The sequence below is a fragment of the Seriola aureovittata genome, chromosome 21, assembly GCF_021018895.1.
Source record: "Seriola aureovittata isolate HTS-2021-v1 ecotype China chromosome 21, ASM2101889v1, whole genome shotgun sequence".
Classification (NCBI taxonomy): Eukaryota; Metazoa; Chordata; class Actinopteri; order Carangiformes; family Carangidae; genus Seriola; species Seriola aureovittata.
Genome location: NC_079384.1, coordinates 3435665 through 3449374, shown reverse-complemented (window position 1 = coordinate 3449374; position 13710 = coordinate 3435665). Strand labels below are relative to the sequence as shown.

Below are 13710 nucleotides of genomic sequence, written 5' to 3'. Positions count from 1 at the left end.
AGAACAATTAGATTCAAAATATGATGCAGGTTTAGGATGATTTTTTTTCCTGGGCAACTTTCATGTTTTTCCCAAATGGTGTACAAATGGCTTGATACAGTAAACAGCATGTAGCTGCTGTGAATGCGGGAAAACATTCCCGAGGGGAGCATGTCCCCTGAATATCCACTTGGGTTGGGGCTAAACCCCGAATGTTTACAATGTCTGGCTCCGCCCCTGCTGCTCTCCAGTGGGGTCAAATGGGGTCATTCCTCTGTGTGACGTCACTCACCCTAGCCGTGAACATTCCGCCACATACACACTAATGTAAAAATCTGGAACGGTCCAGAAACGTTCATGACACTTGAACTGTCACTGTGTAAAAAAAACTATGAATAGGATTTCTATGGCGGTAGATTTGTCTCAATGTTATTTGTGTGAACAGACTGACAATCCATGTGTAAATGTGTAACCTGTAAATATAAAACACCTTCCACAGATAGATAGATAGATAGATAGATAGATAGATAGATAGATAGATAGATGGATGGATAGATGGATATATATGTTCTGCAGCGCAGCGAGATAAGACGTTTGCTGCAGCTGCATTATTATATATTATATTATTATTATTATTATTATCATTATTGTTATTATTATTGTTGTTGTCATCCAAGTGCCCCAAAAATCTTCCAATTTTACATTAACTTAAATATCATTATTATAATATTCTATTTTTTCCTTCATATAAAATCTCTATCTTATTTTTTCTGTCATTTGACTGTATTTTATTTTTAAGACTGCGTGACGTCACTTTGTGGGCGTTCCACACGGAAGAGCAGGTGCAGCACCAAGCCTCAGCAACATCTCTTCAGCCGTGTTCAGGCCCGCGGAACCACAGCCTGTAATCCTGCAGCGTGAGAGTCCGGAGGGCCGCGGACATGACCCTGAACCAGAACCACTCGGAGTCCGGAGGAGTCATCATCAACAACAGTGAAAGGTAACGATGGCGGCGATGACGTGTTAAGCTAGCAGCTCCCGTTAAACAGACGGACAGGTCCTACTCTCTCTCCTGGGAGAACGTCACAGCCACGTCATTCAAAAATAAACACAACTCGTATGTGTCATGTGTGTGTTAGCGGACGGAGACGCTACAAACCGGGAGCAGGGTTCATACTACACAGCACACAGCGACACCGTCAGCTAACTAACACTGTTAGCTAACTAACTTCAATTAACTGTGGCGACAACTTTTAGCATCTGTTAGCTTGTTTATCACACAGCGATGGTTCCTTACAGGAGGCTCTATGACGTGTCACACATGAGCCGAACTGAAGACTGACCCAGGATCAGTGTCTGACCACTTCGGGTTTACAGTGAAACACCAGCTGAGCAGCGGGGCCACAGCGTCTGTTACAGCGCCATGTTTCTTAATGGGATCATCGCGTTGTCCAAAACATGGCCTTCAACCTGTTACATCATCACTGCAGTCAACCAGAGAGGACACGTCATCACACCAGTGTTTACTAGTTATAAACGTAGTTACTCAAACATTATTTCATCATATGGACAGGAGTAGTATTTACTGCAGCTCCATCACTGCTCTCTGTATCACTGTCTTCATCGGTCTCCATCACAGCTCTCTTACCTGCTCTGTAGTAAAACGTGTCACAGATTCTTCTAGAAACACTGGAGTTTATTAATAAACCATCAGAACTGACCCAGAACCAGCAGTAGATCTAATCCAGTTACTGCGGTTGTGTTTCCTGTTGACTCACAGGAAGTGATGGACCATGTTTAGTGACTGGACAGTTGCACAATAATCTGATGATCTCATCTGTAAACTGTTCAGTCAAAGATGATTAAAGTATAAAATATAAAATTAACCAAACAAAACTCCATATAAATAATGTATTTTGTTATTTTTTACTCTGAAAATTTGATGGAATAGAAAAATTCCTGTTGTTTGATCAGACTGTTGTCACCCTGTGCTGTTGTCCCTCAGTGTGTTGATGAACCATGACAACGTGGAGCTGGTCTTCTGTGATGTGGACACGTTGCCTGAAGCCTTCAAAAAGAGCAAGAAGGGAAGCATCTACCTGACTCCATACAGGGTGAGAGACACACTCTTCATCTTTATTTATCCTCATCCTCACACTGAGACAACACCGTCTTTGCTGACAGCAGTACTGTCTGTAGTGGGGGGATGATGCTGAGATGATGTGATTGGTCTGTTCTTCCTCAGGTGATCTTCCTGGCTAAAGGCCACGATGCTCTGCAGTCGTTCATGATGCCCTTCTACCTGATGAAGGGCTGTGAGGTCAAACAACCTGTGCTGGGAGCCAATTACATCAAAGGCAGCATCACTGCAGAGCCTGGAGGTGAGTGTGTGTGTTGTTCAGGTGACAGTGTGACTGTTGGTTCAGCAACTACAGTGATTCATGTGTGACTCTACCGACAGGTGGCTGGGAGGGCGGAGCTAGCTTCAAGCTTGTGTTTGCTGCAGGAGGAGCCATAGAGTTCGGACAGTACATGCTGCAGGTGGCCGCTCAGGGTATGATGACACACCAACACCTTACTTACCTGTTGTTACACTTGCGACTCTGACGTCTTTATCCTCCTGTCGTCTCCCAGCGTCCAGAGGTCAGCCAGTGACCCCTGGGTTCGGTGGATGCCCCTACCTGGCCAACGGAGCCTACGCCTGCCCCCCTCCCCCCACTAACGGGATGTACCCGTCTGGAGCTCCACCTGGATACTCCTACCCCAACCCTCCCCCTCCAGGTAGAAGCAGTGATGATCACTGCAGCCTTCATAATTAGTGATGTCACAGAGATGTGAGGTAACAGCAGCATGTGTGTTCCTGCCCTCCAGGTGGATTCTACCCCAGCCTGCCAGCGTTCGATGCCTCCGCCGCCGCCTACATCCCCCCACCTCCATACTCTGCTCCTCTGGGCCAGCAGCCGCCACATGACCCAGACCTGCCGTCCTCAGCAGCAGGTGAGTGTCGGACACAGAGGCAGGAGGTGTCAATACACCAATCAATCTACTTCAATCAATAATAATTATTATCATTTATTAGTTTTTACTGATGTTGTGATCATGTGATTATTGATGATAACCCTAACCCTTAATGTTTCCAATCAATCTATAATTGAAAAATCATGAAATCATTGAAGTGTTTCTGTCTAAACACAGAGTGAAACTTTACCTTTGACCTTTGATCCCCCCCTGGCCTTTCCCCTCCCCCCTCTGTCACAGCTGAGGCCAAAGCAGCTGAGGCAGCAGCTAGTGCCAGCTGTGCCACGCTGCCTCCTACACATGTGTACCTGCCACAGGTGAGTGCCCTGCATCAGTCTGCAGACACACTGAGCTCAAACCGTCTCATCGTTAACACTGTGGCTGTTTGGTTGAACTTCCTGTTTGTCCTGTTAGAGACATTTTTAGGACATTTAAAAACTCATTTTAAAAATAGCTCATATTTAATTTGGGGTTTTATTTCTGTCAGGAAACATCATGACATCACATAGCAACAGTTACTATGTTGTCCTGTGTCTCTGACCTCAGCTCAGGCTCCGTCCAGATGTTCTGTACACTTTAACCATATTTGAGAAGCTAATTAACAAATTAGCTAATTAAATAAGAAGCTAATTAATGCGATGAGACAAGCAGCTGATTAAACCACTGCAGAAGAAGAAGGTACAGTAACATAACATGATGTACACAGCAGCTGCGTCTGTCTGTGCACCAACTTTTTCACCTCAACCAAACTGGATCAGTATCTGTAGTCCTGGATCAGTGTCTGTAGTCCTGGATCAGTATCTGTAGTCCTGGATCAGTGTCTGTAGTCCTGGATCAGTATCTGTAGTCCTGGATCAGTGTCTGTAGTCCTGGTCTCAGACTGGACCTGTCTCTCTGTCTCTGCAGGACAAACCTCCTCCCTACTCCCCCCCAGAGGACAAGAAGAACCAGTAGACCTGCTGACCCTCAAACCTCCGTCTCCTCAGTCCTGCTGGATCACCCGTTTCACCAAGACGCTTTTTAACATCCTCCCTCTTTCTCGTCTTCCTCTTCTTCCTCCTCTCATTCCATCTCTCTCACCTTATTCAAACTTTTTTTCATTCCTGTTAATAAATATATTGTAATCTCCCTCCTCCTCCCCTTCCTCCTCTTCCTCCTGTCCCTGATGAAGTGTCATTAGAAACCTGACAGAGACCAGGTAGGGTGTGTTCAGGGTGTGTGGGTCTTCTCAGTGCAGTGGAGGGAATTTCAGTAACCTTCATCATCCTCTTCCTCAGCTTTTCTTCTACTGACTGGACTCAGCCTGATGTTGATCACTGTGGTAACTGATGCTTTATTTTTCTATCATTAGTCTACAGGACTTTAAAATGAGGGGAGGGGTCTGCTGGTCTGGTCTGCTGGGACATGCTGTAGTGGATGAGAGGACCAGATAATAGCAGTGTCAGGCCCCAGCAGTGAATCCTCATCCTGGATTAGAGCAGAGAAGGGGGGGGGGGGGTTCTGCCAGGAGGGATTATCTTTACAGGAGCAGAGCAGTGATGTCACTTCCTGTTTTTTTGCCTGCTTCACCTTTTAGTCTCTTCACATAGATTCAAACGTCAGACCTGGACCAAGAGAGTCTGTGTGAGACTCCGAGGTCCTGGTCTGGGTCTGATCTGGACTCTTCCTTCTGTTCCTGTATCTGGTCTCTGCTCTTTCACGGCTGCTGTTCGCTCTGTCATGGCTCTGTATTATAACGATGATGACGATGATGATGAAGCTCTGTATTTATTTCAAACTAATTTATTGACAAATTAATGTAAATGTTTGAAGTGAGAAAACAAAGCATGATCACATGACTGATCACATGACTGATGCATGATGAGTTGGATTTTATTAAATGATTCATGTGGAAACGTCTGTTTTATTTCTACACTGAACATCTCAATATTGCTTCATTACAGATTAACACAGCGGGGGGGGGGGGGGTTCTCACAGTCAGTAGTTCTTGTCTGCAGAGTCCCAAAGACTGAAGCTTGTGTCAGGGGCCTCAGGAGCCTCAGGGGCCCCAGTGTTCACAGCTCTGCTCGTTAAGAGCTCATGATTTAAAAACAACTCTTAAGTCAATTAAAAACATCAGCAGGTTCCATGACAGGGTGAAGACAGTTCAGTGTGTGCTTTCATCCCGTTGTCACTGAGGAGATTGTACTTTTAACAGCTCATTGTCCTGATCACATGATTGACTGGTTCACACCTGTCACATCTGGACTCTGAAGAAAGTTCATCAGCATCAGCTTTAGTTTTTATCTGGAGACCTGAACTAAACAAATTCTCTGACCGAAGACCTGGAGAACAGGTTTCCACTCGGCTCAGGTGAGTCTCTAAAGTTCAACACGCCTGAGGTCCAGGAGGAGTTTGTTGTTGTTGTTACAATCTCCAGCTCAGAGGAACAGACAGGATCAGGTGTTTCAGAATCAATGATCATGTGACTCTGAGCTTCTATCTAAAATCATAAGAAGAGAAAACAAACCAAAGGAAAGCAGGAGCTCAGGACCTTCATGACCTTTGACCTTTCATTAGCTCTGTCTTTGTTACATGTGAGGACACAATGAGTGAAGGGCCGAGTCCATCACAGTTAGTTCTGCTGAAAACAAAGAAGGAAGTCACAGTAAAAAGAATAAAATGATTTGGGGGGGGGGGGGGGTCCTCTGTGCTGAGCTCTCCTCTTCAGTCTCCTCATGTAGGGGGGGGGGGGGGGGGGTCTTCTTCAGTCTCCTCATGTTGAGCAGAGGGTGATGCTGACCCCCTCCCCGATCCAGCAGGCGGGGAAGAGCTCCTGGGTGAAGATACAGTGGAAGGCGTGGAGCCTGGTCTTTCCGTCTCCGTAGTAGGTCAGCGTCCCCGCCTCATAGTCCAGCAGCATCCCGATGCGGCTGTGCTGGGAGTGGCCCCCCAGGGTCTCCCTCCGCCCGTTGTGCCAGGCGCTCAGCTGATGCTCGTCCAGCTGCAGGCTCCAGGACAGTTCGTTCATTCCCACCATGCACCTCTTCCCCTTCTCCTTCCTGGGAATGGCCTCGTAGGTCACCTGAGGAGAGGAGGGGACATGATGAAGCATAAGAGGAGTCAGGATGAGGATGAGGAGAGGAAGGGACATGATGAAGACGATAGATCTATGGATCTATAGATCTGTAGACCTGGTCTCTACTGTATCAGACTTTGTTCCGAGCTCAGGTACATCACTGTAGATCAATGAGCCTCAGTTGTCTCCAGACACTGTGAAGTACCTGACCTGGCTCCTGTCCCTCAGTATCAGACCTGACCCCCCCCCCCCACAGATAGTGAACAGGTCTCACCCCCAGGTAGGCCCAGGGCTTGGACACCTGCAGCTCCCAGTAGTGTTGTCCTCGGGTGAAGCCCTGAAAACAGAGCACCTGCCAGGTGTGATCGAAGCGGGCCTCGTGAGCTGGGACGTGGCGGGGCCCGGAGGTCAGGTGCTCCGCCCGCCGGTTCTCCTGGGACAGAAACAGGTGCCCGTTGGCCGTACGGGGGTCAAAGGTCAGAGAGCATCGGTCTGCAAGGACAAAGAAGCAGGAAGTGATTCACCAAAATAAAAGATACTTACAGAAAATACACATACAGAATATCCAATCACAGAAGAAGAGGCAGAACAGGAAGCATTAGTCTACGTACAGGCGCTGAGGCCCTCCTTCCCCCCAGGGTGACACGGAGCAGCTGGACTGGGAACCACAGCGAGGATCGGCCTCTTGTCCTGAGGAGAACCTAGAGACCAGGGACAAGAGTGAGAACACAGAACCCAGACTGAGGAGGAACCAGCAGCTTCAGAGGGACCAGGTTACCGTCTCTGTCCTGACCCACAGCCACGCTCACAGCTTTGTCCAGGTCCTCCGACACCAGCTTAGAGACCCGGGACAACACGTCCGTGACCCCGTTCAAGCGGTCCTGAAGGTTGGGGGACACGTCTGTGGGGACGTCCTTAAAACGAGGAACTTCTACGAGCAGAGACTCCTGAGGAGAGAGAGGAAACTGTGAGAGACAGGATGTCAGAGATGAGCTGAGAGAGAGAGAGAGAGACAGGGAGAGGGAACTCTCTTCAATGTCCTGATGCTGATGATTTTAAAGCTTCTGATACCACAGTCCAGCACCTTGATGAGCTCTGTGTCGGGGAGCTGGTGCAGAGCTGCTATCTGTTCTTGGCTCTCTTTGAGTCTCTGGTTGTTCTCCTGCAGCTCAGAGAGCCGGGCCTCGGCCTCAGTGATGGCGGCCTCCCTCTGCTCGTCGACGAACAGCTCCGTGGCCTGCTGCTTCTCAGCCAGGACCTTCAGCAGCGTGGAGAACTTCATACTGACCCAGGCTGAGGTCTGCTCAAGAGTCACCTGTTGACAGAAAACACTGAATCACACGTCTGCTCTGTGAGATCTGGGAACATCAGGTGAATACAGTATTATTCTTTATCTACAGAGAATGTACAAAGCTTCACTGGTTTTAAAAGCTGCGGGTTTGTCAGTTAACACCTGGACTTGTGTCTCTTGTGTGCAGGAGAGTAATCAACTTCCTGATTGCTCATTAAACTTGGTTGTAGCAGCTGAACATGGAGCTAAAGCTGGTTTAACTGAACTCTGCAGGAGTGAAGCTGAAGGTTTCTGTTGTTGGTGTAAGAGCCAGACTAAGAATCAGTAAACTGTATTTAGTGACTTTAGTTACATCACAGCCAGTAGCTCTGAGTTGTAGGTAATCAGTGTGTGGAGCCAAGTCGAGCACAAAGACTCAGTCTTTATTTTTCTTGAGTAAATGTTTTGAAGGGAGTTTCTGCTTCTGAATATTCCCCCTCTTGTTGTCAACACACAGACTGTACAGTAGTTTTTATCTACATCGCTGATAAGAAAAATAAGATTGCCGCCACATCTATTACACATGTTCTGACATGTTGGTTGCACTTTGTGGACATGAGCGCCCAGCTTGCCTCTCTCTCTCTCTCTCTCTCTCGCCCATTTTCCTTCTCTATCTCCTTCCTGTTATTCTCCACAGGTCCTCCGGCCTCCAGAGCTGCAGAGTTTGGATCTGCAACTGCAAACCACCTACTGCCCCCATGGTCCCGTTTAACACATGCTGCTAAACCTGCTAAGATTACTTTAATTGATAATAATAAATATTAATGTTATTAGCTGACTGTCGCTACTACTGCTCTTGCTGGGAGTTGGGTCTCTGTAAATAATATTCTAAAGAGAAGGTCTAGACCTGCTCTATTTGGAAAGTGCCTTGAGATAACTTATGTTGTGAATTTGCGCTATACAAATAAAAATTGACTTGACTTGACACTGAAGCCCGGTGATGCTCTTCACCTGAGGACAGGTAGATATGAGGACGTTACCTTAGCCTGGTTAATGTTCTCAGCCAGTTCACTGATACTTTTCTGTGTCTCCTCGATGAGTTTCCCCACCTCCTTGCTCTTCCTCTCCAGCAGCAGCTGTAACAGGAGACAACAGGAGGGTTTAACATTCACACCATGTGATGACGAAGAAACAGTGTGTGTCTGGGTCCATGTTAAACAGTTGTGGTGCATTCGTGGTCCTGTACCTCCTGGTTCTCCCTCTCTGCCTCCAGCAGCACCTTCTCATGGGTCACACACTCTGAGATGCCACACTCGCAGCAAACGGACATCTTGTCCTGCCTGCAGTAATACACCAGAGGCTTTTTGTGGCGCTCACACAGCAGCATGGCTTTAGCCGCTTCACCCCCCCTCAGGAGCAACTCTCTGCTGGGGGGGCCGCTGCTGTTTGCAGCCTCAGTCAGGACTGACAGGGACACATTGCGTTTGAGGACGGGCCTTTTCTCAAAGGGCTCGTTGCAGATGGGGCAGTGAGGTCCGATGTCAGCCTTGCTCTTGGTGTCCCAGTGAGTGGTGATGCACCTCTGACAGAAGGTGTGGCCACAGGGGATGGTCACTGGGTACCTGAACCGCTCAAAGCAGATTATGCAGGTCAGGTTTGGATTCTGAGACTCCATCTCTGAACACAGACCAGATACCTCTGAGAGAGAGAGAAAGCACACATGAGAGGATGGTCCCTGAACGCATCAGTGTAACAGCAGTGTCACTGTTAAACCTTTAATGTCACATTTTAAACCTTTTCACACAGAAACAGTTTGTGATGTATAAAAATTAAACTTCCTGTATTCCTGTTATGAGACTAAACAACAGCAGCTCAGACCTGATCTAACGTTAGCTCCACAGTCACTTAGCCCGGGAGCAGAGCTAACGTTAGCCTACATCCAGGTCAGTTACAGTAGCTCGGTGTCCCGGGACAAACAACGGTCACAGTATTAACCCGGTCTAACGGTTCATGTTCACACACACACTCCAGATACAACACAACGACAACACAACGTCTTTTCTTACCACTTCTACAGACACAGCATCTACCTGAACACTAAATATCGTCAGATGGAGCTTCCCTGATGACGTCAGACGCAAAAATGACGCCTTCGCGTTCTGTCGGGAAAATTAAAAACGCACAGAAACAGATCAGTCTCACAATATAATATAATATAATATCATATCATATAATATAATATCATATCATATAATGTAATAAATATAATATATGTGTAGCAATGCTGTTGCTTCTGAAGTAAAAAAAATTATATATAAAAAATAAAAAATTTACTCTACAACTTATGCTAGATTTGTTAGAGCTGTACTGATGTTAAATTATATCATAAAATATAATGTTAATAGTTTGTGTGTACAGTGACAGCCAGTCAGCACTACAGAAAGGTCACAGTGCGCAGACTCGTTTAGCTCCTCTCGGCTTCCGTATGTTCTGAAAAAAAAGGAAAAAAAAAAAAACTCGTTCCAAGATGGCGCTGCGCACAGTCTGTTCCGCTGCCCTGCGGACCGGGACAGATTTAGGGGTCAACAATGTGAGGACGTTTGTAACAACAGGTATTATAACGATTTTGTTAAATTAATGAGTTCATATTCAGGACGGTGTCCGGGTTTCAGTGAATCTGTCCGGGAAAGTTTGAATTAGACCTCCGGTACGTGCGGTCCTCTCCTGTGGAGACAGGCTCTCACCTGGCTCCCCTGAAAAATGTGACGATTAAACGTGAACTGAGGGATCAAGTGGAAAAGATAAAATATTTATACAGAAGAAGATACGATACCGAACCGTTCACCATCTGAGATCTGCTGAAACTGTCAGCTCATTTAGATCAGGACTTAAAACATCGCCGTTTACTGCAGCTCACCAATAAATCACATACATAACATGTTTAATCTTGTGCATTAGCTTGTTTTAATGTCTTTTAACACTACAGCACTTCTTTTAAAATGGTGTTCTACCTGATTTTATGCAATCTTGATATGACTTATGTAAATATTTTGTTTGTATTGTTTTTAAATGCTATTTTAATGTCCTGTTTTAATTTATAAATGTATAAAGCACTGTCACTTATCTTGTCTTACATACACAAACGTGTAAAAGATTTAGGCAAACTGTGAAGTTAATTGCACCAGTGTAAAGTATAGAGAACTGAAACAAATTAAATGTATAATGTGTAATTCTGTGTAAAGGCAGGAACAACCAGACATGACCCATCATTTCCTGTTATGTGACTGACTAACCTCTGGGGTGTTTCCTCATGATAGTGGCCCTCTGCAAACGGACCCCTCCTCTGGGTCCCATGCCTAATGACGTGATCGACCTCAAGAAACTGGAGTCGGTGGAGAGGTACCGCAGCTACACTCGTTACCTGAGACGAGCTGAGGAGGCCAAGAACCAGCCGGCATGGTGGAAGACCTACAGGGGCTACATGGAGCAGGCTGATCCGGATCATGGTGAGAGAGACGGAGGAGGAAGCTGTTGTCGGTGACTCCCCTGAAACGTCTCGTGGTAAAGCTGAGGGTTGTTTTGGCTGCAGGTGGAGAGCAGGTGGATATCGGGCTGCCGCACTACAGACCCCGCAGGACCACCGAGGTGAGGGAGCGACGGCAGGTGATAAAGGCAAATAAGAAGAACGCTGAGCTGGAGAGGAGCATACGTCTGCGCACATGTGAGATCACACACTGTCTCTCATATTCAGGTTCTTAATGTTCAGTGAATAAATGAATCAGCCCCCCCCCTCCTCCAGTTAAGATCCCTCTGGACCGGGTGCAGGAGACCTGGGAGCAGAGCAGTGCTCCGTTTCATATAAAGAGACTGGCAGAGCACTACGGAGTCTTCAAAGACCTCTTCCCCAAGGCCTACTTCCTCCCCCAGGTGTTACTCCGTGTCAACTACGGCCAAGACAACAACAGTGGCCAAGTGTATTATGGGAATAGACTGACACCAACTCAAGTAGGTTAAAGGACTGGGAGTTTAACAGTGTGTTAATGTGTGCACCCCCCCCTCACCTGTCCTCTCTGACTCTGTTGTTTGCTGTCTTCTCTCCAGGCAGCTTCAGCCCCTCAGATCAGCTTTGATGCAGAGGAGGGCTCCCTGTGGACCCTCCTGCTCACCTGTCCAGGTGAGACACAGTAAACCTCACAGAGTCAGATTACTGATGGACTGTCAGAGTTTACTGACTGTGTTACATCATGTGTTTCAGATGAGCATCTTCAGGACAACGAGGCAGAGTACATCCACTGGCTGGTGTAAGTATCTCATCTTTTGTAACTTGGGGGGGTCATGTGACCCTCCTCTTGTCTGTCTGTTTTTACTCTGCACTCAGGTACTATCAAAGTTAAAGTAATTATGAGAGTTACACTTCGACAATGTTCACATCAGTGTCCAGGTTGTAATGAAGCTTGGAGACACCTGATGTCAGTGAAGGTGACAGACTGTAATCATACAGCTGTGAACATGGGAGTCATCTCTCTATCTGTCGCATGGGACTTGAACGCAGCATCAGAGCCTGAGGAGAGACTCAGTCCACAGAACATGTTACAGACACAGAGACAAACATGAAACTCAGCCTGAAAATATTTTTATCGTTCTGTTCATCTGATGCTGAGAGGCTCCTTCTGTCACTGAGCTTTAAACAGTCACATTAAAGCAGCTACATGGAAGTGTCGCTATTGCTACATAGCCAACGTTAGCATTAACAGCTGTTAAGTGTCTTGTCAAGACCTTCACCATCGCTGTGTTTACAAGACAAGACGTTATAACGGGTCCTCTCAGCAGCTACAGTGACTCTGTATGTGATGAGACGGTCTGACTGAGGCAGAGCTAGCTGGTTAGCATGCTAACTTCAGTAGAAGAAAAGAAGTGATAGAAGCAAAACATTGGTGTTTGTTTCCACCTCTTGAGACAGCTGTTAGTGAGTAAGGGGATGAACTCACTAGACTGGTTAGGAAACAGCTGCTAATGCTAACGTTAGCTATGTAGCAACAGATAAACTGACATATATCTGCTTTAAGTTCTTCATGTTTTCATCGGTTGAACTGTGACTGACAGGAAGCTAATTAATTCATTTGTGTCATTTATTCTTTTCTCAACCAAGTCTTAAGATTAAGATAAATTCACTTCCTGCTCCGTGATTCACGGAGAGAACCTTAGTGGATTTGTTTGATCATACATGATCATGTGACCTGTGCTTGATTGTGTGACCTGTTGGTGTGCAGGGCGAACATCCCAGGTGGAGCGGTCCAGGCTGGAGACGAGCTGTGTCACTACCTGCCCCCCTTCCCTCCCAGAGGAACAGGCTTCCACCGCTACGTTTACATCCTCTTCAAGCAGCAGGGGCCAGTCAGCTTCCAAGACGACGTCAGGCCGTCGCCATGGTGAGCAGTACACTCAGCATCCAGACAGGAAGCTGATGTTGTTTGTATAATGAGATCATTTGTGATTGTTTATGTAGAGTTAGTTAGAAGAAGGTTCATTAACATTCACATCACTGTTCAGAGTAAATAACCTGGATCTAATGAGTAAATGATTAGGAGGTAGATTTAATGACCTCGGGACACAGGAGCTCTCACAGTGTATTTACCAGACAGGTGACTGATGTGTTCACTGTCTGATAGAAACACCTGGCCTTTTCTCTCTCTCTCTCTCCTCTCAGCCTCTCTCTGGAGCACCGTACCTTTAAGACGGTGGATTTCTACAGGAAGCATCAGGATGACATCACACCTGCAGGTCTCGCCTTCTTCCAGAGCCAGTGGGACGAGTCCGTCACCGACACCTTCCACAACACACTCGGTGAGACACACACACACTGTCACTGACGCACACGCACACACACACACACACACACACACACACACACACACACACACACAGATAAAGTGAAGGTGTGTGTTGATAATCAGGTGTGTGTGTCCCGGCAGACATGAGGGAGCCAGTCTTTGAGTTCATCCGGCCTCCAGTCTACCACCCCCCCCAGGTCAAATACCCCCATCGACAGCCGCTGCGTTACCTGGACAGATACAGAGACGGACAGGAGCACACCTACGGAATATACTGATCACGTGACACACACCTGAGAACACCCGTTCACACATGTAGAATTATGTCTGACATATTTATGTTATAATGATGATAATAAAGTCTTTTCCAGCTGTGATGACGATGTGATTTCTCAGTTTTTGGTTCAGTTTAATAAACTTTAATTGTATTTAATTTCACATTTAAAACACTCATGAGACTGATAACATATTGACTCTCTCTCTTTAACTGTGAATGAAACAGGTGAGACAGATTCATGTTACATGTCTCATGAAAATACTCACATTAAACATGA

At 46.6% G+C, this 13710-nt stretch overlaps 3 protein-coding genes across 6 annotated transcripts; 2 read left to right on the top strand and 1 right to left on the bottom strand.

Annotated features, from left to right (window-relative positions):
* The first annotated feature begins 802 nt into the window (after positions 1-802).
* wbp2 (WW domain binding protein 2) lies at positions 803-4892 on the top strand. Its single transcript, XM_056365683.1, has 8 exons — positions 803-979; positions 1985-2093; positions 2225-2360; positions 2441-2533; positions 2614-2760; positions 2851-2976; positions 3238-3314; positions 3904-4892. Exons 1-8 carry the CDS (start codon positions 921-923, stop codon positions 3949-3951), a joined length of 795 nt encoding a protein of 264 aa, XP_056221658.1. The 5' UTR covers positions 803-920; the 3' UTR covers positions 3952-4892.
* Positions 4887-10733, bottom strand: trim65 (tripartite motif containing 65). Of its 4 annotated transcripts, XM_056365679.1 has the most exons (9): positions 10619-10637; positions 9392-9484; positions 8572-9023; positions 8366-8461; positions 7140-7370; positions 6834-7020; positions 6667-6756; positions 6330-6547; positions 4887-6061 (listed from the first exon to the last, which is right to left on the bottom strand). In XM_056365679.1, the coding sequence occupies exons 3-9, from the start codon at positions 8998-9000 to the stop codon at positions 5753-5755; spliced, it is 1560 nt and encodes a 519-aa protein (XP_056221654.1). In that variant the 5' UTR covers positions 9001-9023; positions 9392-9484; positions 10619-10637; the 3' UTR covers positions 4887-5752. The 4 variants fall into 4 exon arrangements, with proteins under 4 accessions (XP_056221654.1, XP_056221652.1, XP_056221653.1 ...); XM_056365677.1 differs by lacking the exon at positions 9392-9484 and having other exon boundaries at positions 10619-10733; XM_056365678.1 differs by lacking the exon at positions 9392-9484 and having other exon boundaries at positions 6834-7002; positions 10619-10733.
* On the top strand, positions 9786-13533 carry mrpl38 (mitochondrial ribosomal protein L38). The gene is made up of 9 exons (XM_056365682.1): positions 9786-9937; positions 10643-10831; positions 10915-11046; positions 11125-11330; positions 11427-11499; positions 11581-11626; positions 12596-12754; positions 13033-13169; positions 13298-13533. The coding sequence occupies exons 1-9, from the start codon at positions 9853-9855 to the stop codon at positions 13432-13434; spliced, it is 1164 nt and encodes a 387-aa protein (XP_056221657.1). The 5' UTR covers positions 9786-9852; the 3' UTR covers positions 13435-13533.
* Positions 13534-13710: the final 177 nt, after the last annotated feature.